General features: G+C 47.1%; 2 protein-coding genes across 11 annotated transcripts in view; one reads left to right on the forward strand and one right to left on the reverse strand.

The window, feature by feature from the left end:
• The window catches only part of RAB37 (RAB37, member RAS oncogene family), a 56,143-nt gene that overhangs the window by 16,395 nt on the left and 14,716 nt on the right, over positions 1–25,032 (forward strand). The window lies entirely within an intron of this gene.
• CD300LF (CD300 molecule like family member f) lies at positions 1,164–17,683 on the reverse strand. Of its 8 annotated transcripts, none has more exons than XR_005055624.2 (9): positions 10,070–10,138; positions 8,521–8,637; positions 7,837–8,166; positions 6,826–6,946; positions 4,662–4,774; positions 2,920–2,942; positions 2,486–2,617; positions 1,766–2,007; positions 1,164–1,397 (listed from the first exon to the last, which is right to left on the reverse strand). XR_005055624.2 is itself a non-coding variant. In XM_036997343.2 (8 exons), exons 1-8 carry the CDS (start codon positions 17,545–17,547, stop codon positions 1,852–1,854), a joined length of 1,035 nt encoding a protein of 344 aa, XP_036853238.2. In that variant the 5' UTR covers positions 17,548–17,683; the 3' UTR covers positions 1,164–1,851. The 8 variants fall into 8 exon arrangements, 6 of the variants coding, with proteins under 6 accessions (XP_036853238.2, XP_036853243.2, XP_036853242.2 ...); XR_005055623.2 differs by having other exon boundaries at positions 1,762–2,007; XM_036997343.2 differs by lacking the exon at positions 10,070–10,138 and adding an exon at positions 17,505–17,683 and having other exon boundaries at positions 1,164–2,007.

Genomic DNA, 25,032 nt, shown 5'->3' on the forward strand with positions numbered 1-25,032 from the left:
TCTGCAGGAAGAGCATTCCAGAAAGAAGGAACAAGTGCCCGCCTCCTGAGAAGGGAGCAGGGCTAACCCTGTTAGAAGCACAGAAGAAAACCCAGCATGCTACCAGTTACCAAAGGGAAAGGGACTGGGGAGGGTGGGTGGGAAGGGAGGCATAAGGGCGGGCAAAAGGAAAGGGGGCATTACGATTAGCATGTATAGTGTTGTGGGGGGTACAGGGAGGGCTGTGCAACACAGAGAAGACAGGTGGTGATTATACAGCATCTTGCTATGCTGATGGACAGTAACTGTAGTGGGGTGTGTAGGGGGACTTAGTGAGGGGGGGAGCCTGGTAAACATAGTGTTCTTCATGTAATTGTAGATTAATGATAGCAAAAAAAATTTTTTTTAATTATAAGAAAAAAAGAAAGCCCAGTATGGATGGACCAGAGCAAGTGCACGTGAAAGTGGCTGGGGATGGGCCGTGGGGGCAGGATGGGCCTGGGGCCTCAGGGATGCACTAGAAGCCATCAGAAGGTGATAAACAGGGATGAGAAGGTCTGTGCTTCAGAAAGGTCATTCTGGTTACTGGGAGGGTAATGGACTCGGGGTAGAGAACTAAAAGGGACCCTGGGCAAGAGACAGGACACTTGCTTGGACTAAGCTAGTAACCATGGAGACAATGATGGGATGGGATGTGACAGAATTCAGGACCTATTCTGGAGGAGCGCTAGTCCAGACCCTAGTCCGACATCTGTAAATGCTTGCTAACTATGCTGTGTGAGTAGTAGCTGTATGAATGTGCATGCATGGGCGTGCACACACACACACACACACACACAAACACACTATCCTCCTTGTACGTACAGTGCAGGGTAACAGCCCAAACTCCAGACTCTGGAGTCAAATGCCCAAGTTCAAACCCCGACTCATCCATTCCCTAGCATAAAGCATGCTAAGTCACCGAACCTCCTCACGCCTCGATTCCTCAGCTGTAAGGCAGGGGCAATAATAAAGGTGCCCTCGTAGGGTTGTTGTGAGGATTGAATTAGCTACTGTAGTAAAAGCATTCAGGGAAGAGCAACTGCCACACAGCGTATCTATTTCCTGTTGCTGCTGTAACAAGTTACCGGAAGGGAGGGGGGCCGGGAGGCATAGGCGTGGGGTTTGCAAATTTAGTGGCTTCATTAAAACACTGTGAATTTATTTTCCTACAATTCTGAAGGCCAGAAATAGAACATCGGTTTCACCAGGCTAAGGCCAAGGTGTCGGCAGGGCTGGTTCCTTCTGGAGGCTCCAGGAAGGGTCCATTGCTTGCCTTTCCCAGCTCCTGGAGGCTCCAGCGCTCCTTGGCTCCTGGCCTCATCGTTCCAACTTCTGCTTCCATCAGCCTCTGCTCTCAAGACCTTCTTGCCTCCCTCCTATAAGGACCTTTGTGACCCATCTGGGTAATCCAGAATAATCTTCCCATCTCAAAATCCTCAACTTCATTATATCCACACCACCCCTTGGCCATGTAAGATATGCTCACGGGTCCTGGGGCTTGGGGCACAGATGACTTTGGGGACTATTGTTCAGCTCACCACACATGGTAAGCAATAAATAAGGTTAAATACTTTTACTACCATTATCATCATTTTCACTCCCTTAGCAGCCCCAGAGAATATCCTAGCCCCCTCCCAAGCTATGTGGGAGAGGAAGGGAGGTGGAGAGACCCCTGTCTATCTCCCAGCAGCCCCCTGAGACCAGGCCCCCAGTCCAGGTCAGAGCTAGAATGATGCTCACTGACTCAGATAGAGGCCTCAGGCACCGGTGGACAAGGCAGGAACGTGATCACAGGCCTGTGGCTGGGCCAGAGGGGGGCCGGGGCCCAGGCTACGACTTCCTGATGGCGCTGTATTGTGAGGGCTCTTCGTGGCCCCTGCCGGAAGTGTGGGTGATGAGGCAGCCCGTGTTGCTGTAGGTTGGATCCTGATCCAAGGTGTGCAAATACAGAGCTGCATAGGAGATGTCCTCCTTGGGAAAGGGAGCCTGCAGTAAAGACACCCGCGGGTCAGAGAGGCTGGCAAGAGGCTACGCCCACAGGTGGAGGCTGCTGCAGATGAAGCTGGGGGTCAGACCGTTCAGGGCCTTGGAAGTCCACTCCCAGGCCTTCCAGCTCCCCTGCGTCCCCTCTGCCAGGTGCCCCGCGAGCTGGCCTCAGCAGAAGGCATTCTCCCTCAGCTCTGTGCCAGAGCAGCACGTTTCGCATGGAATCCCAGGTCACTCGGCCCATCTGGGTCTCCCCTGCCCAGCACAAAGACCATGTTTGCCTGGTCTCTGTGTCCCCTTTGTGGACACTTCAAAGGCTGAAAGCCTGGAGAGCTCCACAGGCAGGTCTTTCACCAGCTGCAGCTTTGCCCAGAGCCCACGCCCCTCCTCCCTGCCCGCGTGGATGGGAAGAAGCCCATGCTCAAAGCAGGGCAATGGCAGGTCTGGTTCGGAGGACGCAGCCCCACCAAATACTCACCATGGTGACATATTCCACTTCCTCCTGGCTCGCCTGGGCAAAGGCGGGGGGCTTTTTGGAGGCCTTCTTCTCGGAGGAGGTTCCGGGCTGCTGCGGGGTCAGGTTTGCGTAGCAGAGGTCTCCCTCCAGGGGCTGAAGCACCCACAGGAGGAAGCACAGGTCATCCTCCCAGGAGGGACATGGGCCCTGCTTCCCTGGATCTCCCCTCCCAGCTTCCTCTGCAAACCCCACGCCTGTGCCTCCCGGCTCCCCTCCCTTCCGGCTATTTCCAGCACCCCCACCATCCTCCCGGCCCCTCCCCTGGGCCCTGCAGCACAGCCACCTGTGCATATGGTTTATGCACACATTGGGACCTGTGTGCTCCTGGGAGATGGAAAAGGAGGAAGAGGGAGAGGAACTGTCTGGTGTCCGGCCTCACCTCGGGGCTCTCTTACCTGCTCTGGAGATGTTCCAGCAGCTAAAAGACAAAAACAATCAGAGTTAGAAAGCCCATCCTGAGACTCGCAGGGCCCCAGATCTGGGGGAGAGAGGCGGGGAGGAAAAGGGGAGACCGAGGCTCCAGGCCCAGAGAGAGGGGGCCTGGTTCTAACGCTGTCTCCTCTGACGACACTCAGTGTGACACTGGGCGCTTTGCATCTCTGAGCTTCTGTCTCCACCCGAGAAGTAAGGATAACTTGGCCCATCTATTCCCCAGGTCACAGAACTTGTGAGCGACCAGTCAGGTGCCCTGCCAACCATCAGCTCCCCTGGGGTTAAGTTTCCTTCTGTGCAACCCCAGGCTCAGCCTCTAGCCTCTGCCAGAAGTCTGCCTGGAACTCATTTCTCTGCCTGATTTGTCATTCAGGGGTCACCCAAAGTCACACCCATCTGCCCTCACTGCTCAGGCTTGTCTAATTGCCCCCTGCCCGCCCCCTGGCACTTGATTTATGTCTGTCTCGTTGCCTTTGCCCCACTGAACTCTGGTGACTCTTCAGGTGAGCCGAGGGCCGCGGGGTGGCTGAGCCCATCCTTGCTTCCCCAGGGCCTGGCTGTGCCTGCCACACAAGCGCCCCTGAGCCCAAGCTGTCTGCGGAGACGCAGGCTCCAGGCTGCCCTCTGATGGAGCGTGGGAGCCGAGTCAGTGTGGTATGGGCCCGCTTTCAGGGGCCCACCCATCCCTGTTTCCTTCTGCCCCTGGGCCCTTTCCCCTGACACCTGTCTCCCCACTTTAGAGACAACAAAGAAACAAGAAGGGTTTTTACCCCAGTTTTAAGTTTCAAAAGTCTAGATACCAAGGAGCACAAAAGTGCTTAGAACATAGGTCACAGACAATATATTTGGGAGAAAATCTGATGGACAAAAGTCAGGCTCCTCTCCTCCAGACTACAAGATTCCCCGTGCCGTGGGAGGGGCAGTGCTGGAGAGGGCTGGGGTCCCCTGGGTTCTGAGAAAGGGGGTGCTGCAATCATTGTGAGAAAGTGGAAGTGGAGCCAGACAGGAAAAGGGTTTGAGTGAGGCCAGAACTTGTGACTGATGGGTATAGGCTCCAAGCACAGAGATTCTTCCCTAAAAAGCAAATGTACAAAGAGCAAGTAGGTCAGCCTGAGAAAGGGCTGGGGCAGAGGAAGGGCAAAAGTAAGTGTTGCAACCAACCTTCATGGTCAAATCCAGAGGACGGGATGTTCGTGTGTGTGTGTGTGTGTGTGTGTGTGTGTGTGTGTGTGTGTGTGTGTGTGTGTGACTTACAGGTGCTCGCATATACATGTGTTCCTGTGTGTATGTGTGTGTATGTGTGTGTGTGTGTATGGTGTGTGTACTTCTCCCTGCCCCGTGTCAGTTCAGAACCTTGGCAACCACACACAAATCCTACTAAAGTGTCCAGCACCTAGATGGGCTGCCCACCTAAGGCTATTGCCGCCTGTGCCCCCAAGAGTCAAACTGGGAAACAGAGAGGGAGCAGGTTAGAGAGAAAAGCAGGGAGGGAGTAGAGGGCAGACAGCTAATGCCGAAACCTCCTGGGCTCACCCACAAGCTCCAGCCTCCCTCCAGTCCGTGAGGTCTGCTGGCTGCTGGCAGCCTTGGCTACAGCGCCCTTTCCAGACCATGCAGGTAGCCCCTTGGCCAGATGGCCCAGGTGACAATGCCGGCCACTGGCCCCACGCGCCTCCTTCTGCCCAGCCCAGCCAGGCCTTCCTACCTTTCTTCTGCCGCTTCACCAATCTCCAAGCCAAGAACGAGGCCGCCACCAAGAGAAGCAGAAGCACAGTGGAGACGACGGGAAGGAGGACGCTGAGCTGCAGGGAGTCGCTGCTGGGGACAGAAGGGCGCCCCATGCATGCGGCCTTCCTCCGGCCCCAGGCCTTCCCCCACCCACCCAGTAGCAGGGGGGGGCCACACCCCTTGTCACCTGCAGACCTGTGGTTTCCCGCCTGGGTGCCCGCAGGGACACACACATACACACAGGAGGAAGGTCGGTGACGACAGAAGCAGAGATTGGAGCAATGCCGCCAGAGCCAGGGACGCCAAGGATTGGCACACCCCCCAGAGGCCAGGACAGAGGCCCGGGGCAGGTCCTCCCTTGAACCTCAAGAAAAAGCCAACCCTGCTGACACCGATTTCAGGTTTCCAGCCTCCTGTACTAGCTGGGAGTCGTTTCTGCCGTTCTAAGCCCCCTGGCATGGTGTTTCGTTACAGCTGCCGCAGGAAACAAAAGCATCTTCCTATAGTCCATCCTCCTCACAACAGCCAAGGTTGGGGGGCCTTTTAAGCAAAAGTCCCAGCATATCCCCGTCTGTCCACAGCCCACAACAGCACCGTTTCGCTCAATGACAATGACTTCCACTGCCCCCATACTCCTCGTTTCTTACTATTCTCACCCTTGTTTGCTTTATGGGGAAGGAAAGGACTGGTGTCCTCATAAGAAGAAGAGATTAGGACAAAGACACACACAGAGGGGAAGCCACGTACAGACACAGGGAAAAGAAGCCATGCGTAAGCCAAGGGAGAGGCCTCAGAAGGAACCAGCCCTGCCGACACTTCTGGCCTCCAGATCTGGGAGAAAATAAGTGTCTGTTGTTTAACCCACCCAGCCTGTGGTACTTTGTTATGGCCGCCTGAAAAGACTTAACACAAGCCCTATCTCTTGTTCATCACCATGCACAGAAATTTGTAGAATAAATCCATCGATTAATTTCCTCTATTAAATTAATGAATCAATTCTGTCTCGACTGTGAGCGCCGGGAGGGCAGACAGCTTGACTATTCTGTTCATCCTAGCATCCCCTTACAATCCCCTTATGAGGCATGAGTGGGTGTGCAATAATTATTTATTGAATGAATGAACAAATTACGCATCTCATGCTGATCAGAGGCCCTAACTGGTACTTACTTGACGAATCTGGCTCTGATTCATAAAATGTGGAAACTCCTTAGCTATTATTTATTAAAAGCAGTTTGCTAGAAGGAAACTTTCAAAACTGAGAGCAGGTGGGAGAGAGGGAGAAGAGAGGGGTCCTGGGGGCCGAAAAGCCTGGTATCTCCCATAGGAATTCTGAGGGGAGGCGCAGCAGCAGAGGATTGCAGAGATCTAGAAACAAAGTCAAGAGAGCCGAAAAGGGCAAAGGAGGACGTGAAAGGGCCTCTCGGTCTCTGTAAAGCCCCTTTGGCTGCAGCGGCTGGGCAGGACACTGAGAAGCATGAACAAGGCTCAGTTTCTTCCTCTGTAAAATGGGAACTTTCGTATCTGCCCATTGCTCCTCATGCAGTGGTCATAGGCAGGGTAAAAAAATGAATAGATAGTGGGCAGGAAAGACCTTTGTGAGCTGCCAGGTGCCCTAAAGATACAAGAAGCTCTTGGCATCACTGTTCTTGCAGAAACAGTAATTAGGAGAAACGGGATATCCCCAGGCCCTCCCTGTTCTTCCAGAATTTGAACCAAGAGCCATCCCTATGACCCCACGACCCCCGAGCCCAGACCACACCGGCCAGGCCATCTTCACTACTGCCTGCCCTGCGCATCCATGTCCCACACTTCATTCTGAGCCCTGCAGGGGACACTCATGTCAATGTCTCCAAGGCTCAGCATAGTGCTGGCCACATAGAAGTCAACACAGTGAAAATGAGATGCACAACTTGATGCTCCAACAGTGCTGCCATGCACTGGGCTCCAGGGTGAAGGATCTGGGGGGGATCCAAGGGAGCCTGAGGGGGAGTGGGGAGAGCCCCTGGAATCCTTGCCCTCTCAAAGGGGCCTGAGGGTCTGGAGACATGCTCTGGCTGGGACCTGAGACGATGAAGGGCCCCCCACTGGAGGAGTCTGGGCCAAGTGGGCCACAGGACACAGCAGCAGCACAGCTGGCTTACCTGCCATCCGGGTGGTGGCTGGTCATATTCGGGGAGTGCAGGGTCTCCTCAGGGGTGACTGGCACTGTGAACATGGTGGTGGTGGTGGAGGTGGGGGTGGTGGCCGCCTCTGTTGTCGGTGCTTCGCATACAGACCAGATTACATACTACTCGGCCCGCTAACCTGCCCGCAGCCCTGTACGTGGCTCTGGCCCTGGGAACCTTGGCTGCCCGGCCTAAGAAGTGGGAAGGGACCTAGGACCCAGACTGCTCATATGTCCCTGGCCTCTAGGAGATCCACAGGCAGGTGGGGCTGGACACAGGGCCAGGGTGATCATCCAGCAGGCCCTGGAAGGGTAGTGGGGGGACCAGAATTGCCTAAGGACAAGGGCAGCTGGAGTTCAGCTGAACTTTCAACATTCCTGATGCCTCTGACAGGGCCTCAGCCAGTGCCTCCTGCCACCTTATTTATCCAGCAAGAACAGAGCAGAACGCAGGCTTGCTCTGTGGCTGACACCCCCAAGACCTGTGATCTCTAAGGTCAGGACCAGCCCTGAACAAAACGATGGTGTTCGGGAAGAGCCTTTCCTTTGGGCAAATTATGAAGCTTCTGTGGTGGGGACAGTTTCAGTCCACTATGAAGGGCAGGACACCTGAGCACCAGAGGTCCCAGGAAAGCATTGGCAGGAATTGGGGTCTCTGGGTCCCACAGAAGAGGGTCCCTGTGACCCAGGGACTGAAACTGGGACCATCACCTTGATCTCTGTGGGAAATAGACTCAGGCACTGAGCTATGTATGCAGAGAAACACATGTGCCCAGAAAGGCTTGACCCCATCCTGGAGGAGGCCCAGGAGCCGTGAGAGCATCTACGGAAAGCCCCAGGCCTCCAGTCAGGCTCCCACAAGACTCAGGACCCAAGCCACTCTGGGACGGTTCACTCTGAGTGACAGTCAAGTCCCTGGAGAGGGACCTCAGGGGCCGGGACAGAGCAGGCCCTGAGGAGACATGTCCACACATACACATATTCTTACCTGGGTCAACGGCCACTTTAACTTGGACCCCAAGGTCACCTGCGATTTTCTCAATCCCACACCAGTAAGTGTCTGCGTCGCTCCACCTGAGCTCCTCCAGGGTCACAGTGAACATGCGGTTCATCTGATCGTCCTCAATGGACACGTGGTTCATCTTTACCTTGTGCTCTGATCCAGTGGTTTTCACAAGGATATTGCAACTGCTCCAGGCAGCTCCCCGACACCACCACTTGACGTACTTCTCCCACCCTGGGTCATAGTGGCACTGCACGGTCAGTGAGCCCCCAACCGGGCCTCTCACCGCTCCTGGACCCCTGATGACAGATGAGGCTGGAAAACACAAATCCGTGTACCTGTCACCTCCCAGCCTGAGGCCAGGGCCACAGCCTCCTGTGTTGCGACTAGCCCGATAAATCCAGTGCCTGCTGAGTTGAGTAACAGGGAAGGAATACACCTTCCACAAGGCAGAGCTCCTGTCCTGCACTGGGCCAAAGCCACCATGGAGATCCCCTGACGCACCACTGCAAATCCCAAAGAACAAAAATGTTGACACTGAGCAGTACTGGCTTCCTGTCCTTCCCTCCCTCCCCGTCTATGGCCAGTGCAACCTGGAGAGCACAGGGCCCAGGCACAGGCTCAGCCGCCCAGACTCCGTCCACACTGACCCCGGCTGTCCCTGCTCACCTCCAGACCCGGAAGGTGCTTTTCTCGGAGTTTCTCTCTGCTGTCTTGTCAAGGTTTGACATGACAGCCATGCTAGTTTCCTAAAATTAATCTGGCAGTTTCCATCTTTTTTATTCTCTGCGGTCAGAACATAAACAGAGCAAAGGAGTTGTTGTACCTTTAGAAACCTAAAAGATTATCTGCAAAACTATCTGGCAGCCTCTTTATTGGGGCAAATCCTTTGGTTCCTTAAGATTGTTTTCCCATGAATATTGACCTATTTAAGTGTGTTGATTGTTCTCAAATCAATTCTATTGTTTTGTTTTTTCCAAAATGTTTTCTATTTTATGGAGTATATACTAGCACAAAGTTCTACAACTGGAAAGTAACATTTTATAATTAAATTTTCATGTCTAGTATAGTGACACATTTTGATCACATGCACTATTTGTTTTACTGGCTACATGTGCAGCAGATATCCACCTCCTCCTCTTTTCCTGCATTAAACCAGTTTCGAAATTCAGGTGGGAAAGCACATTTAAGGTGCAGAATTTACTTTTCCCCACCTTTTAAATTGAGATATAATCACATATCATAAATTTTAATCTTTTAATATAGACCAGTGGTTTTTAGGATATTCACAAAATTATGAAACCATCAACTCTAATTTTGGAACATTTTCATCACCCCAAAAAGTCGCTCCCCACTACCCTCTCCCCTAAAGCCTTTGGTAACCAATAATCTATTTTCTGTCTCTCTAGATTTTTCTATTCCAGACATCTCATATAGATGGAATCATACAGTGTATGACCTTTTGTGTCTGGCTTCTTTCAGTTAGCATAGTGTTTTTACAGTTCATCCATTTGTAGCATGTATCCATCCACACTTCATTCCATGGTCTGGATATGCCACATGCTGTTTTTCTATCCATTAGTTGATGATACTTGAGTTGGCTCCACTTTTTGGCTATTGTGAATAAGGCTGCTGTCAACATTTATGTATCAGTATTTGCATTAAGACATGCTTTCAGTTCTCTGGGGCACATACGTAGGAGTGGAATTGCTGGGTCCATACAGTAACGCTATGTTTAACTTTTGGGGGAGCTGCCAAACTTTTCCCCAAAAAGTTACTTTGAAAAACAGCTCTGGCCACATCACATATGATTTTGGTATTTTTGTTAAAATATAATGAGTCTGTGTATATTTTTTATATTGTCTATAATCAGTTTGAGTTTTTTTAAGGGACTTTTGCCTCCCCCATATCAAGTTTTATTTTTTGTAAAGCATTCTCAGATGTCTTTTTATTTCTTGTGAATAATTTGCAAGTGTATTCTTCTCTTGAATATTTAGCTTAATATTATCTTTCCTTTGTGATGTGGGAATTTATTCATAGTTAGCTAAAGAGACCTTGAAAATTCATCTTTCCTAAAAGGGCTGTGTGTAGTTTTCTTAGTCCCTGTGGCTGTCATAGGAAGCAGATTCGAGTGTGCAGCCCCATTTCTGCGGCCAGCAAGCGTCCCACTGGCAATGCAGTCCTGTCTCTCTGCAGTGAGGAGTCCTGCAGTGCTCACCACTTTGAACCTCAGCTTTGTCAGAGATCCTGATGCAGTCCAAAGTTTTCATATACTATATATATATATCTGTAAAAAAAAAAGACTTATGTGCAGAATATATAAAGAACTTCTACAACTTAATAAAAACATTAAACAGCTTAATCTTTGAAAATGCCAAAGACTTAAAAAGACACTTCACAAAAGAGGACACTTTACTTCCACATGGCCAATGACACCTAAAGTGTTCAGGCATCATGATGCATCAAGAAATGCAAGCTAAAACTGCAGTAAGAGGGGCTATCTTGTCCCCTCCTGGCATGAGCCAGGAGCTCTATTCTATCACTTTATTTCTAAATAAAAGCCTGTACCTTGCTCTCAAAAAAAAAACTGCAGTAAGATAGCACCTAAAACCCACTATATGGCTCAAGTTTAAAAGACCAATATCATAAACGCTGGAGACTGTGTGGTACGGCTGGAATGCCTTGTCAGTAGGATTGTAAAATGATCCAACCACTTTGGTGCACTTTAGTGTTTCTCTGTTTCTTATCAAATGAAGCATGCATCTGCCCGACGACCTAGCAATTCCACTTCTAGATATATATCTAAGAGAGATAAAAACAAATATCCATAAGAAGAATTTTCTTGGCAGCCTTATTCATGATAGCCACAAATTAGAACCAACTCAGATGTCCATTGACAGGAGACTAGATAAAAAATAGTGGCATATTTGTGATCAAAACCGAAAGTTTCTGTGATGACTGCCCTTGCACTGTTCACCATGTAAGAACTTATTCACTATGTAAGAATTTGTTCACCATGTAAGAACTTGTTCGTTATGCTTCAGAAGATTGGAGACTGTTGAGAATTGGGCTTGGGGTTGATTAATGATTGTGCATTGAGTCCCCTGTACCCCTGTACAGAATTTTATTGTTATTAACAACCATTTGATCAATAAATATGAGAGATGCCCTCTCAAAAAAAACATACTGCAAAATAATCAGAGGAATAAACTAATGATATACAAACAACATGGATGAATCTCAAAAACATGCTGTGTGAAAGACATGCAAAAGAGGACATACTTTATGATCCCATTTATGTGAAGTTCTGCAACAGGCACACTAATCTTTGGTGACAGAAATGACAACAGTGATTCACGAGTGGGGGAAATTGGGAAGGGGGCTAAGGAACTTTCTGGGTGATGGGAATATCCTGTATCTTGAGAAAAGTTACAAGTTATGTGCATTTGCCAAAACGCATAAAATTGTATACTTAAGATATATGCATTTTGCTATACTTTCATTGTATCTTAATTTTAAAAAATCTTATGGGATACATCTGGAATTGTGCTTCAGGACATTTCATAGCATTAAATGAATATATTAGAAAAAAAAGGACTTTAATGTTAAACATTTATTTCAAAAGTTAAAAAAGGAATAGAAAGCAAGCTGAATCCAGGGATTTATAAGAAAGATAATACATTACCCCAAAGCTGGGTTTATACCAAGAAAGTACAATTGTTTCAACATTAGAAAATCAAGTGTAATGTGAGTATGCCACATTAACAGAGTAAAGGCGAAAAATCATATGATCATCTCAATAGATGTAGATGAAAGTATTTGATAGAATTCAACACCTATTCATGATTTTTTAATAGTTCTCAACAAAATAAGGGTAGAACCCCCTTTATTTGTTAAGGATTATCTGTCAAAAACCTCAGCAAATATCACAATTATTGTGAGACACTGGTATGTACTTCACAATAATGTATCAACCTGGACATTGATGCTCTATCCACTTTCTGTACATACCTTATTTTCTACAATTAAGAAAACTTTTAAGACTATCATAATCCGGCAGCCAAATTATTCATAACAGTGAAATACTACAGGCATTTCAAGTTAACTTATGAATAAAACCTAAGTTGCCATTTATATAGTAACATGATGTTGGAAGTCCTGACCAATGGGATGAGACATGGAAACATACAAATATATAATTATTGGGGGGAAATGATAACATTTAAAGAAAATTTTTAAATCTTAAAAAGTCTTTTAATTCATAATTGGATTTAATTGAGTGGCTAAATACGCTAAATACAAAATAAACATATGAAAGTCAATGGTTGTCCTGTAAGCCAGTGATAAGTAGTTAGGAAATAAATTAGAAAAGTGCTTATTTACAATAGTAATAAAGTAATAAAAAATAACCCTAACAGAAACAATCAAGGCTTGTAGAAAAAAACATACACACGATAAGATTTTACTGAAAAACAAAAGTTTTAAATAAGAGAAGAGCTACATTATGACCTACCCTTAGTGAAAATGCTGTGTATTGTAGAGTCCCCTTCTCTCCAAATGAATTTATATATTTAACTCAAAATCCCAGAACACTTTTAGAGCATATACATTTTTTAGATAATCTGTGGTATATGTGTATATGTATGTATGTGTATATATACATATACATAAAATCAAGTCTGAATAATATTACTCTATTATACATATATGTGTGTATATGTATGTATATATATACACACACACTAGACATCTGAATAGGTCAACAGATGAGCCTTTTTAACATTTTGAAGATGAGTGAGGAAGGTCTTGCCCCACCAGATGTTAGTACAGTAGCAGCCATAATGAAGACCAGCCTGGAAATCTGGCAAGAATATAGAATAGAATCAATAGCCTACAAACAGACGTAGCCTATTTAAGAAGTTTACATATAGCACAGATGACAAAAGAGATAGGTGAGAAGCGAAGTCATGGCGGGATGCTGTCCCCTCTGCATCCCCATTTAGGCAAATTCAGGGACATGAAGGAGGTCAGCATAAAATAGCAAATCATCTTTTAAATCAGAAGAAAACAGAAGTGAATCTTGATAAAAATCTCCAGATGAAAGGGAGAACTTCCTAAACTTAAAATTAGTGGATAATAGCACACAAGGAAAAGTTGGCCAATTTGACCGTACACAAATGTAACACTTGGACATGCCAATAAACAAAGATGATAAAAGCAAAGAACAGACTGGGGGAATATTTAGAATAAATAATGTAGAAAGGATTCATATCCTTTCTCTTTTTTGAAGAGTGTCTACAAGAAAAACATTAAGACTCCATTTGGAAAACTGATGAGGGAAAGAAAAGGCAAGTCACAAGAGGAAATTCAGGTGTCATAATCCAAAATGTTACATCTAAATAATCTAGCAAATAAAAAAAAAGGCAGTGCTGTTTTTCATATATCCAGCCAGCCAAGTTTCTGTAACTAACATATTCATGACATGGATGAGGGGGAGAGGGCCCTGTGAGAAGAAGTTGCTATAGCAGGCATCAGAAGGCAATGGGGCAGTTGTACGTATCCAACATAGCCTTTCGCTTTGCTCCAGTCATCATATTCCTAGGATTTGCTCCTCAAGAAATAATCAGAAAGGCTAAGAAAAATGTGTACACAAAGATTCCTTACATAATTATTTATAATAGCAAAAAAAAAAAAACCAAGGTTAACTTTCATCCATTGGGGACATCAGTGTACAGTGAAATATAATGCAGACACAGATAATTATGCCTTGAGCTATTCTTAAACATGTGGAAAATCCTTACATGAAGTGAAAATGTTTTTTTTCTTAAGTATCATAGATAGTATAATCTCAACTAACCTTTAAAATATGCATGGAAAAAATGTTAAAAGGAAATAAGCCAAAATGTTGACAAATGGTTGCCTTGAGCATTAAGGTCATAGACATAGGCTTTTTTATGTTTCTTAGTTCTTCATTTTTTTTCCTGTACTCTCTTAACTATCAACAATGAGCATTTATTACTTTCAAAAACATGGGAAAAAAACCACCAATGCCTGGACAGAGCTATTTAAGGGTGTGGTAGGCAGAATATGACCACTAACAATGGCTACATCTTAATCCCCAGAACCTGGGAATATGTTAAACCCTACATGGGGAAAAGGGACTTTACAGGTGTCATTAAATTAAGGATTTTGAGATGGACAGAGCATCCTGGAATATGGAGGTGGGCCCAGTGGAATCATAAAGGTCCTTATCAGAGGGAGGCAGGAAGTTCAGAGTCAGAGAAGGAGAAGTGGTTCCTCCTTCTCTGAAGGACACAGAATTTGGGGTGATATGGAGCCACACGCCAAGGAGTGCAGCAGCCCTGGAAGCTGGAAAAAGCAAGAAACCAGCTTCTCCCGCCTGAAGCCTTTGGAAGGAACGTGGTTCTGTGGACCCATGTTAGACTCTGACCTCCAGACTACTGTACATTATAGATTTGTGTTGCTTTAAGTCCCTGAGTTCATGGTGACTTGTCCCAGCAGCCCTGGAACTCTCATACAGATGGCCGTTCCAGCCTCAGTTGCCCTGTTAGCCCGCCTCGCCTGGCCATTCAGCGTTGGGTCTGCCTCCTGACCAACTGCTCCACTCCCTTCTGGACCGCTCTGTCCAGAAGGCCCTGCCCCATCAACCTGGGCAGAACCCGGCCCTGTACTCCAAACCCAGCCCTGAGCTCCAAGGAGCAACATCCTCCTCAGGCATGGTCATTCCCAGGCTGGTGCCTGCAGAATAATCCTAGATCTGACGGAAGCTAAGCCCCAGGGGGAGGTGACCACTCTCTGTGAGTAACAGTCAAGACTGGAGCCCATCTCCAGCACCGCACAGGACATCGGCTAGTCTCCACTCTGGTCAGCACAGCTGGGGTCCTGTCCATCTCTGCCACCACTTACAGAGAGGCTTGGGTTGGACAAGGCAGCTAAATTTTCTCTGAAAAATATAAAGTAATTCAAAATCTTCCTCCCTCACAAAAAATGAATGCGATAAAGTCCAGTGGGAACTTTCTAGTTGATATTTTTTCTTGTGTACTTTGAAAACTATGAGCTCTTTAGAGGAGAGAGGCGGTGTGTTGGAAGCTCAGTGCGAGAGGTTGGTGAGGACATACTGTGCCTGCTCACCTCAGACAGATGTCCGCGCTCGCCTCAATCACGCCCAAACCACACGCACGTCCTGACACACGCACTGCTCTCACATCTGCGTACCTCAAGTTCCTGTTTCCAGACATCAAGAAAAAAGCGGCCCTTTCTGTGTGTGTGCTCTGTCTTGCCAAGGTATCTCCTAACCCAAAAACTGCCTTCTCCATTTCTGAGAACCAGCTCCAGCTCTGCCTTTAACAGCCTTGTGGTCCCAGAACATCACTTTCTTCCTCTAAGACCTTTCCCCAGAGATAATAATACCCTCCCCACGTGCCCACTGGGCTGTTCTGAAAAATGTAACAAAGCCATAGGGCCTTTCTGTTCCTCAAAGCTGCCAAGGCCAAGTTCATTTCCACATCAGAAGCTGTGCCTGAAAAGCTGCCTGGGCTCACGAATGCCCACTCCTCCCCATCTTCCAGGTCAGCTCAGACGGCGCCTCCTCGGAGGGCCCCTTCCCGCCCACCCTATCTAAAGGGGTCTCATGGGGCCATGTCATCTAGCTTGGCTTTCCTCACAGCACGGATCTCCTCTTGAAGCATCGTTTCTCTGGCTGGTGGACTGAATGATCAAATCCAACCACGTGAAAGAGTCCCAAGTCCTAAAAGGCTGTCCGGTTGCCATGAACACCCCCTTCCAGAGCCTCAGGTCCACAGACACGCCAAACGCTACCCAGAAACTTTTCTCAAGAAAGCTCTGCTCTCCCAATTCTTCTCTCACCTCCTTTATTATTTTCTTCTTGAGGAGTAATTCGCATACTGTACAATTCATCCTTCTAAAGGGTACAACTCAGTTGTTTTTAGGGCATTCATAGAGTTGTACAACCAGCACCCCTATCTAACTCCAAAACATATTTATTGCCCCTAAAAGAACCCCCCCATGCCCATTAACAGTCACTCCCCTTTACTTCTGCCCCCCACTCCAGCCCCGGCAAGCACTCATCTACTTTCTGTCTCTATGAATTTGGGTATTTTAAATATTTCATAGGAATGGAACCAAATGATGTATGGCCTTCTGTGCCTGGATTCTTTCACAAGGCATAATGTTTTCAAAGTTCATCCAGTTGTGGCATGTGATCAGTGCTTCATCCTTTTCTGTGGCTGAATAATATTCCATCGGATGGTTATACCACTTCTATTTCTCCCTCCATCAGTTGATACACACTTAGGTTGTTTCCACCTTCTCACTGTTATGAAGAATGTTGCCATGAACATTTGTGTACAAGTTTTTACATGGACAAGTGTTTCCAAACCTCTTGGGTCTACACCTAGGAGTGGAATTGTTATGTCATGTGATGACCACATGTTTGACATTTCAAGGAACATCAAAGTATTTTCTAAAGTAGCTGCACCATGTGATGTTCCCATGAGCACTGTGTGTCCTCTCCAATTAATGTTAAGAGTCTCAGTTGCTCAATTCTCTGACAGTAGAAAGATTTGGTGTGTGTGTCAAGGGGGTGGTTGCAGCAATCATATCATTCCCTTTCCGTTAGATACACTCACTCAGCTAATACTAATACTGTTTGTCTAATCTTACCTGGTAAGGTAGTAGGTGCAAAAATCCCTGCCCTTCTGAAGCTTATATTCTAACAAGGTGGGGAAGGGAAGGGACAGAAAGTGGAAAAAAACAAATTTTAATGAATGAGCAGTTGGATAGAAGATTCTGGAGTCCAAGGGGTTGTCCAGGCTAGGGATACAAAATTGGGAGTCATCTGTATAAAGATGGTATTGAAAGTCAAGACAGGAGGTGAGATCAACAAGGGAGTGACTCTAGACAGAGAGGAAGCCCAAAACCTGAGGCCGAAGGCCCTCTAGCAGTTCAAAGTCAAGAAAATCCCCTTAATTTTTTTTATCAAAGGGGTATCCGTCGCCGTAGTATTGACTTCATGGCTCCGTCTCTGCTCACATCTCAGCCCCTCCTTTCCCCATGTCTCTACCGAGCTTACCTCCCCTGGACTTTTCCCATCCCTCAGCAACTTTCACTATTTCCTTCTGCCCCAAATGCCTAGAATCACCTCTCGTTCCCAGTCTGGCAAACTCCCTGCTTCCTGTCTTTCAAAGCACTCTGTGCCCTCACTTCTTCTGTGAAGCCTTCCCTGGTTCATAACACATCCGGTGGTGCTGAGCAGGTGTTCACCAGCCCTCCTGAGTGGCCAGGGCCCCTCTACTTCCCCCTGACTGGAGGGGAGCCACTCTTTCTGTCCATCCTGAATCATCAGCTCTCAGGTGGTCAGGAATTCTGCCTCTCGCTGCGCTCACCGTGAAGGCCGTGCCCATTATCACTGCGTTGGCAATCGATTGTGGGCACTGAAGTGCTGGGTGAGTTGTGCAGTGGATGGAAGACCCAGGCCATCACTGGGAGGAACTACTGTGAAATGGAGCCGGCTTCTCAGCAGGACACCTCGCTGACACCTTCCCCGCCTCTGGCAGCCACTTTCTCCTGCCCCATGAGCTTTTCCCAGGAGGACAGAGCTGAGCCCCACTCACCTGAAACCTGGGCGAGGAGGGGGAAGAGCAGCAGCAGGTGCATTTTCTCCTCACCTCGGCTGAACCTGTAAGTAAGAACCAACTGCAGGCTCAACGCCTCCGTCTCCCAACCCTCTGCTTTGCCTACTTGTTCTTGTTACTTCCTCCCTCAGCCACTTCCCACTGGTGAATAAAACGAAAAGAGGAAGGAGGTAGGTTGAGTGTAATTTCAAGGCAGTTGGCAATGCAAGAAGTCCCAGCCATCATGAATAAGCTTTTGAGAAATACCTCTCTGCGCAGAGCCACAGCAGCGTCTTTAAAAAGAGAACGTTGCAGCCCCTTCTTAGTCTTGTGGAATTTATGGACCTCTGGGCCTGGCTGGCTCTTACTCAATCTTTCTTCCCTGCTGGGGAGACGGGGTCAGGGGGGAACCCAACTCCATCAGAGAGGTCCTGGAGAGCCAAGACTGATGAATACAATGCCCAAAATGGAATTTCAGGTGTAGCCATATTCTCGGGAGCCCAGAGGTTGGGTGTTCAACTGTATTAAGGGTGGCTTGGGCCAAAGTTAGAGATTGGAATGAGGGTTGAGGGGATCTCAAAACCCAGACTACAAATAAAGGGGCTCAAAGCATCAGGACTGGTTCAATGGGCAAGAAGAGCCTCTGTCCTGAGAATATACCAGAAACTGTGACTGCTGTGCCTGGCCCACCAGGGGTGAGACCGTGGACATCGACACCAGCCTGAACCCTCCAGAGACGTGTCAGGTATACCAGGGGCTCCCTCCTGAAGAAACCTGCTATTCAGGACGATGTCCCCGTGCTCCTCACCCCCTGCGCCCCCACCCCTGCCTCAGAATAATTATCTGTTGGCAAAAGCAGAAAGGAAGCCCAGATTCGCCTGTCTTACTCCCTTCTGACAATGTTGTTCCCCATCCCCCCCTCAGGATCCCAGCAAGCCCTGGGGGGGGGGCACAGAGCTTAGGAAAAGGTAGGCCCTTTCTCATTTTGCTGCTGGAGCCACTTTGCTGTGTCACCCATACCCCATGACATCTCAAGGAGCGATGAGCCCCAAGGAGGGACATAAGCCCCTCACGCCCTAGTCAGGAATGAGTGGGTATGCAGGAGGGTTATTTGCACAGATAAACACAGCAGCCAGACCTTTCCAGGATGTGGTCAGAGATAACTGTTCACTTTGCATACCCTCAGACCATAAAGATCAGCAACACAGGGTGAAGCCTTGGTTAGCCCATGGTCCCCACTGCTTGGCAAGCTTATCCTCTGGCCAGGGCACTGAACGCTTATGCCCAGAGACATCAGCCTTTGCACCATTTGGCTTTCTGAGGAAATAAGTGAGATGGGGCAGCCCTGACAAACAAGGGTGCAGAGGTTTTAGTAGCCTCACAGGTAACCTTGCCATTCCTGGGCATGGGCAGTAAGGGGTACACAGCATCTGAGCTGCTCAAAGCTCTGCCTGTGGCCCAACCCCCTGAACCTGGTCCCTCCTGGACCCGGGTTACCCAGGGAAGATTCCCCTTTGAATCAAGAATAGAATTAGCTGAGTGTCTCTGAGTGGTCATAAGACTGCTCCTCTAAGCAACTGTTTCTGGGGACTAGGGGGAGCCAGGCTTTTGTGACCCTGAGTCCTCAGAAGCACGTTGGAGGCCCTAGTCCTGACTTGGCTTCTGCACAAGGCAGTTACCTCCCCAGGCTTCCATGTCCCCATCTGTGAAGGAAGGGATTGGATGGATCATCTGAGGTTCCCCTTGCCCTAAAGCACCCGTGTGTATGTGTGTGCATGCATGAATATGAGTGTTTGTGCACATGTGTGTGTGCATGTAATAGCACATGTGATAGGTTTGTGTTTGTATGTGGGCATATTGTGGGAGCTGTGTGCACATATATGCATTGCACTGTGCATGCTAGTGCTGCATGGGCACACATGTGTGCTGTGGTGCATGGTGTGTGCGTGTGTTGTGTGTGTGTTTAGATATGTCTGTTGGGTTTTCCTGGTTAATAGAGACTTGCTCATGCTACTTCTCTTGGTCACTTTGGATTTACAAACTGCAAACAATCTTTTCAGAACCCAATCAGTTCTTAGGTGGAGGAGCTCCTGTACTGAAAGCGCTGGTTTCGTTGGGTCTCTCCCACTCTGGATTAGCAGGTCCATGGCTAAAATCACATTTGGCACATAGTAGGTGCCCAATAAATAACTGGTGGAAAATGAATAAATGAATGAACTAGTTTTACTGCACTGTCATTCTTCCCTGGCCCCACAACTCTGCCACGAAACTCTGTCTAGCATCTGAGTCATCAACCATAATCGTTCTCAGCAACACTTCCTGTCCTCTTTCAGTTCACCTTTGACCCAAATGCACTTCATCTTTTCTACCCACTGTGTGCCGTTCTCCACATTTTCTATAGTTATCACAGAAATAGTCCTCACTATAAATCTAGAGGGAAGGTGATGCTACTTCTACTTTTCAAATAAAGAAACCAAGGCTCAGAGAACAAGTAACTTGTCCAAGGTCAAGCTAGTTAATTGGCAAAGTCGGGATTCCACCTGGGTCTGGCTCACGTAAGCATACCATCCCGCTGCCTGCTGAAGAGGTGGAGAGGGAAGCCAGCTGCTCTTTGGTCCTGTGCTGACAATGCAGAAGGAAGCTGGCATCAAAAAGTTAAGAAGATAGAGCGCCCTGCGCTGGTTATTATCGAGGTGTCCACTCCATGGCTGTTTTTAAAACAGGTTTCCCCAAAGTGAAAGACTGTATTGCCACCAACTGGAAACTGATGTAACAAAGCAAGTAACTGATAAAGCCAGCCTTGAATGTTTTCCAGGTCTAATGACTCTTTTCTGGAGTCTATGGGTTGGGAAACTGAGTCCCAGCCAAGCTCTTGTCCACGAAACCAGGCAGAGGTAAAGCATATTTTTTAGAAAAACGCAGGTCTCCAAAGAGTGCGTCAACGTCCACGAGGATGAGGAGGTGAAAGGGCTCTGTGACCGCAGGACAGTGCCTGCCCTCTTTGCACCTGACCCTCAGGCATCAAAGGTGTGTCATATCTAAGGTGTGAAATCAACAAAGTGAAAGAGTTGCAATTCAGGCTTTTTTAGCTCAGAGAACCCAATCTTTTTTTTAAGCACCAACTAATGGGCTAAATTTATTTGAAAAAATAAAATCAAACATTTGTTCAGCAATAATTAGGCCAAACATTGGCATCTTCCTCACTTTTGCCAGTCACCCAGCACAACATTCTTCCCCAACACATACATGGACGTTTTCCTGATGACAAAAGTAATGTGTGCTCATTATAGAAGAATAACAAAATACAGATAAACACAAAGAACACATCCGCCCACGCAGCAACAATCACTGTTAAATATATATGTGTGTTTCCATGACCAATCTTTTGCTCTTTGTATAGAAAAGTGATTTATCCCAGATTAAATAAAGGATCACTCACATATGAATATACTTCATTAACCGGTTTATTACATTTATTAGGGATTTTTAATACAGAAAATTAGAAAACCAAAATATGACAAATAATCCCGACTCTGAAATACTTTCAGTTAACACTTTTTTAAAAAGGTAATGCAAGCAATGTTTAAAAAAACAAAAAGCATAGAAAGAGATAAAATGGAAAGTAAAAGTCTTCTCTCCCTTCCCCACTTCACCATCCCCACAGTCTCAAAGGTAACCACTCTCATCCACTGATGCCTACGTGGAAAAAAATGTATGTATAGTCAGTAGATACACCTAAGTGGAGCGTACATAAGCCATCATACAAGCAGAGCTCTCTGCCCCTTCTTCTTTTACTTAATAATATAGTTTTTCCCAAACAGCACATACAGATCTATCTTCTTTATCGGTTTCACAATATTGTATTGTGCGGATATTCTAAAGTTTATTTAACCAGTCCCCATTGCTGAAATACTGGCTCTTACAAATGCTACAGTGAGCGTCCTTGTACACCGATCTGGGTGTACTTTTGCAAGTAAAGTCATAGAATTGCTGAGTCAAAGAAATCTGATTTGTAACTTTGATAGATATATTGTCAATTGCTCTCCAAAATGCCCCAGTGTATCCTCCCACCAATAGAGTGTATTTGAGTGCCTGCTTCCCCAAATCTCAGCCAGTATTGACCAATATCAAATTTTGGTCAAACCATTACAGATTATATTGTATCAGTCAAAGTTCTCCTGAGAAAAGAATCAGGAGGAAATATATATGCTATTTTATATTGTTATATATTATTATATTATGTTTTTTATTATAATATATACATATTACTAAAAACTTAGAAGTCAGCTGACTATAGATGTTAACTACATCCATAATATAACTTCACAGCCTCATCTAGGTTCATGTTTAATTGAGTCACTGGGTTATAGCCTGACCAAATTGACATATAAAACTAACCAGATATACACATACAGAAAATATACCTATTCAGACCGTGTTCATTTTCCTTTTGAAATTTTCTTCCAAGAGCTCTTTATATTACTAGGTATATTAACCTTTTGTCATACATTTTGCAAATATTTTTCCTCTATCATTTCTCATTTGATCTTGTTTCTGATATCGTCTGTCAGCCAGAACAGTTTTATTTCTATGCAGTCAGATCTATTGATCTTTTTCTTTATGGCACCTGAATTTCCTGTCTCATTGAGAAGGTTGCTCAGAGCCACATTAGGAGCTGTGGTAACCATCCCATTCATTTAGGTATGCTAAATGCTCCCCTGAATCATGGAGTCACAGGAAAGCAGTGCACTCAATGTCATTAGCCTCCACTGAGAAGCAGCCACTGACCTATGATGTAATGTTAGGCCCTGGCTTTTTGCAGGGGTCAATACAAAGGCTATAGGAAAGGCTTTGTCTCTTCTGCAAAATTACAGTGGCCCGTTTTGTCACTCAGGGCCCCTTGTATTAGAATCCACATAAGAGATCGGTCTCTGCATCCTATACCAGGAGTAAATACTCACAAACTGGAAGGACTCAGGCAAGAAGTACCACACACCCTCTCTGGCTTCCCATTTTGTCTTGACTCTCAGGAAATCTAGAGCCAAATGTGACGCCCAAATCAGGAACAAGCCAGCCTCATTCCAGGGCAGATTTCCTCAGGCACTGTCTTTAAGTGCCCTCTTGTATAAGTGGGCTTGCTGTAAATGACCTCAAGTCCCTTTTGGCACAAATGCGAACATAAACAAAATGACCTGAGAGAACAATGACACTTGTCTGACTGGTGGCCAGCTGACAGAGGTTTCTGTCACACCGTGATTGATTAGCATTTCCATAAATGCTCAGGAGGGAAGGTGCGGGGGAACACCTGCACCCCAAGCTGACATTCAGCTCATCCAAGCAGTGAGATTTAGAGCCTGCTTGGAGAAACTTCGGGAAAATCCTGGAAGCTGTGGAGAGAGAGACTCTACTGTTTATCTAAAGTGATGGATTTAGTAATGGACTTTTAGTAAAGTAATGGACACACCCCCAGCACTTTGGGGACCAGGTCTAGAATATAAATGGAGGCCCATATACCACATGTCTCAATATTTTAGTGTTTAAATCCAGCTAATAAACCACCCAGTCAAGTATCTCCTAGCTTCCTACCTTACCAAACACACCTTCCCGCTGACCTGGCAGCCAGACTGGAATGTAGGTTCTCAGAAGTTCCACACCACAACGAGGCAGCCTAGTGACATCCGTCCCAGTCCTCAGCCCCCAGCCCCCAGCTGCCCTGCTGCTCTCTCCCTCCTGGACACCCCACACCCCTGTGAACACAGCCCAGCCTTCATACCCAAGCTCTGCCCACATCCCTGCAAACAGCCACCCTTGACCACTCCTCAGGCATGGGGGTGCGGCACGGGCAGTGAGTTTGCAGCAAAGTGTAGTCTGTCGGAGGGACACAGCCTTTGACCTATGGACCATTCATTTCACAGAGAAGGGCATAAATAGAAGAGGGCCAGGTCTCGGGGGGTCCTGGATTTAGGGGGAAATCATTCAATAATGTTTGTAAACTGATCAGCTCTGAGCCCTCCACTGTGGCCCAGAAAAAAGTCCCAGAGTCATCAACTAATTCACATGTGATCATCTCTGCAGGGCTGCTGTTTCTAAAAAGGCCAATAGGAGAGCACTGGCCTGCCCCTGCCCCTGCCCCTGCCCCTGCCCCTGCCCCTGCCCCCAGGCAGGATTCCGCTGGATGGAAACCCTGGACTATGTCCCCACTGAACCAGAAAGGGTCCCAAGAAGATGGAGCTGTTTTCATTATGATGACAAAAGAAAGTGGTGGGAACCCGCCTTCCTGGAAAGGCAAAGGATGAAAGTGAAAATATTGGGAATCTGTTATATCCCTTAGTAAATGAACAAGGTGGACGTGGATGGTCTGACCCCTCACATTCTGGAATATTCTCTCTAGGAAGCACTTCTTCAAGCCTGAGGAAGTTGGATTTGATATGTAAATTACTAAAGTCACTATACACAACAAATAAATGGAGCCCTTTAACCAGGAGGAAACAAAAGCTGAATCAAATTTGGTTGGGGGGGGGCACCATCATCAGGGGACCTCCAAAGTCCGCATCATGACAACCTCGCATTTGCCCTGATGCCAGTTCAATGACACTGCTAGAGCCAAAGAGGGCTAGGGCCATGGGTCTGACCCAAGGAGGCCCTGTCCATCTTTAGGTTTTCACATTTTGTTTTTTTTTTGTTTTTACGTTTTTGCAAATCCAGCTAAAGCCGGCTAATCTCCTAAACCTTCCCAATGCGCTTGAAGGCTCGCCTTTTGAAAGGGGCTATTGTTCACCTTGAAACTAAGGCATCTAGCCATTCATTCATTCATCCACTGAGGGCTCTCTGGGTACCAGCCTCTGGGTGCATGGGTATTTCTTCTCTGTTGCTTATGAGTTTCTCTCAAATACAGCACCTGAAGTTCAGTCTCATGCTCCCACCACTTTCTTCAAGTCCAGAAGTTCTTTCCCAAACTCTTGCTTCTCTTTGAAATATTGTCCTCTCTGGGCCTGGCTCCAGGGCCAAGCACAAACCCTTTCCAAGGCATATATCCAGATACCCCAGCTTTTTTGTTTATTATAGACTATTTTCTTAGACTTTCCCATACAGGAAACCCACTGTGTTAGTTCAAGTCTTCCCTCAAGCAGATGATGCCAAAAGGGAATTAAATGTGCAAGGATCTTATTAGGAGAAACACCTGTGAAAGAAATGGGGTAGGAGCCAGGGGAGGCAGGGAGAGCTTCAGACCACGAAGCAGGTCCAGCCACAAGTGAAGGCGAGAGGCAGGAAGCTTGTGTAGAAGTGTCAAAGACCGCCGTGCAGTCTCTGGAAGGTTCTGTAAAACTGAGGGAATCTTCCAGCCAAAGTCAGCCATGACGGGAGTCCTATGTCTCCCAGAAACAGGCCTGCCTCAGTGTCCCTGCCACACTCTGCCTTTGGCTGGGAATTGCCCCTGGGAAGCATGGCCTTGGTGCAAACACACCGCCAGTGGATGGCAGAGTATAGTAGCAGTGGGCCGAGTCCGCTCCGTCTCTGTGGTCAGAAG

This window comes from Manis javanica, chromosome 4, assembly GCF_040802235.1.
Source record: "Manis javanica isolate MJ-LG chromosome 4, MJ_LKY, whole genome shotgun sequence".
In the NCBI taxonomy this organism is placed as follows: Eukaryota; Metazoa; Chordata; class Mammalia; order Pholidota; family Manidae; genus Manis; species Manis javanica.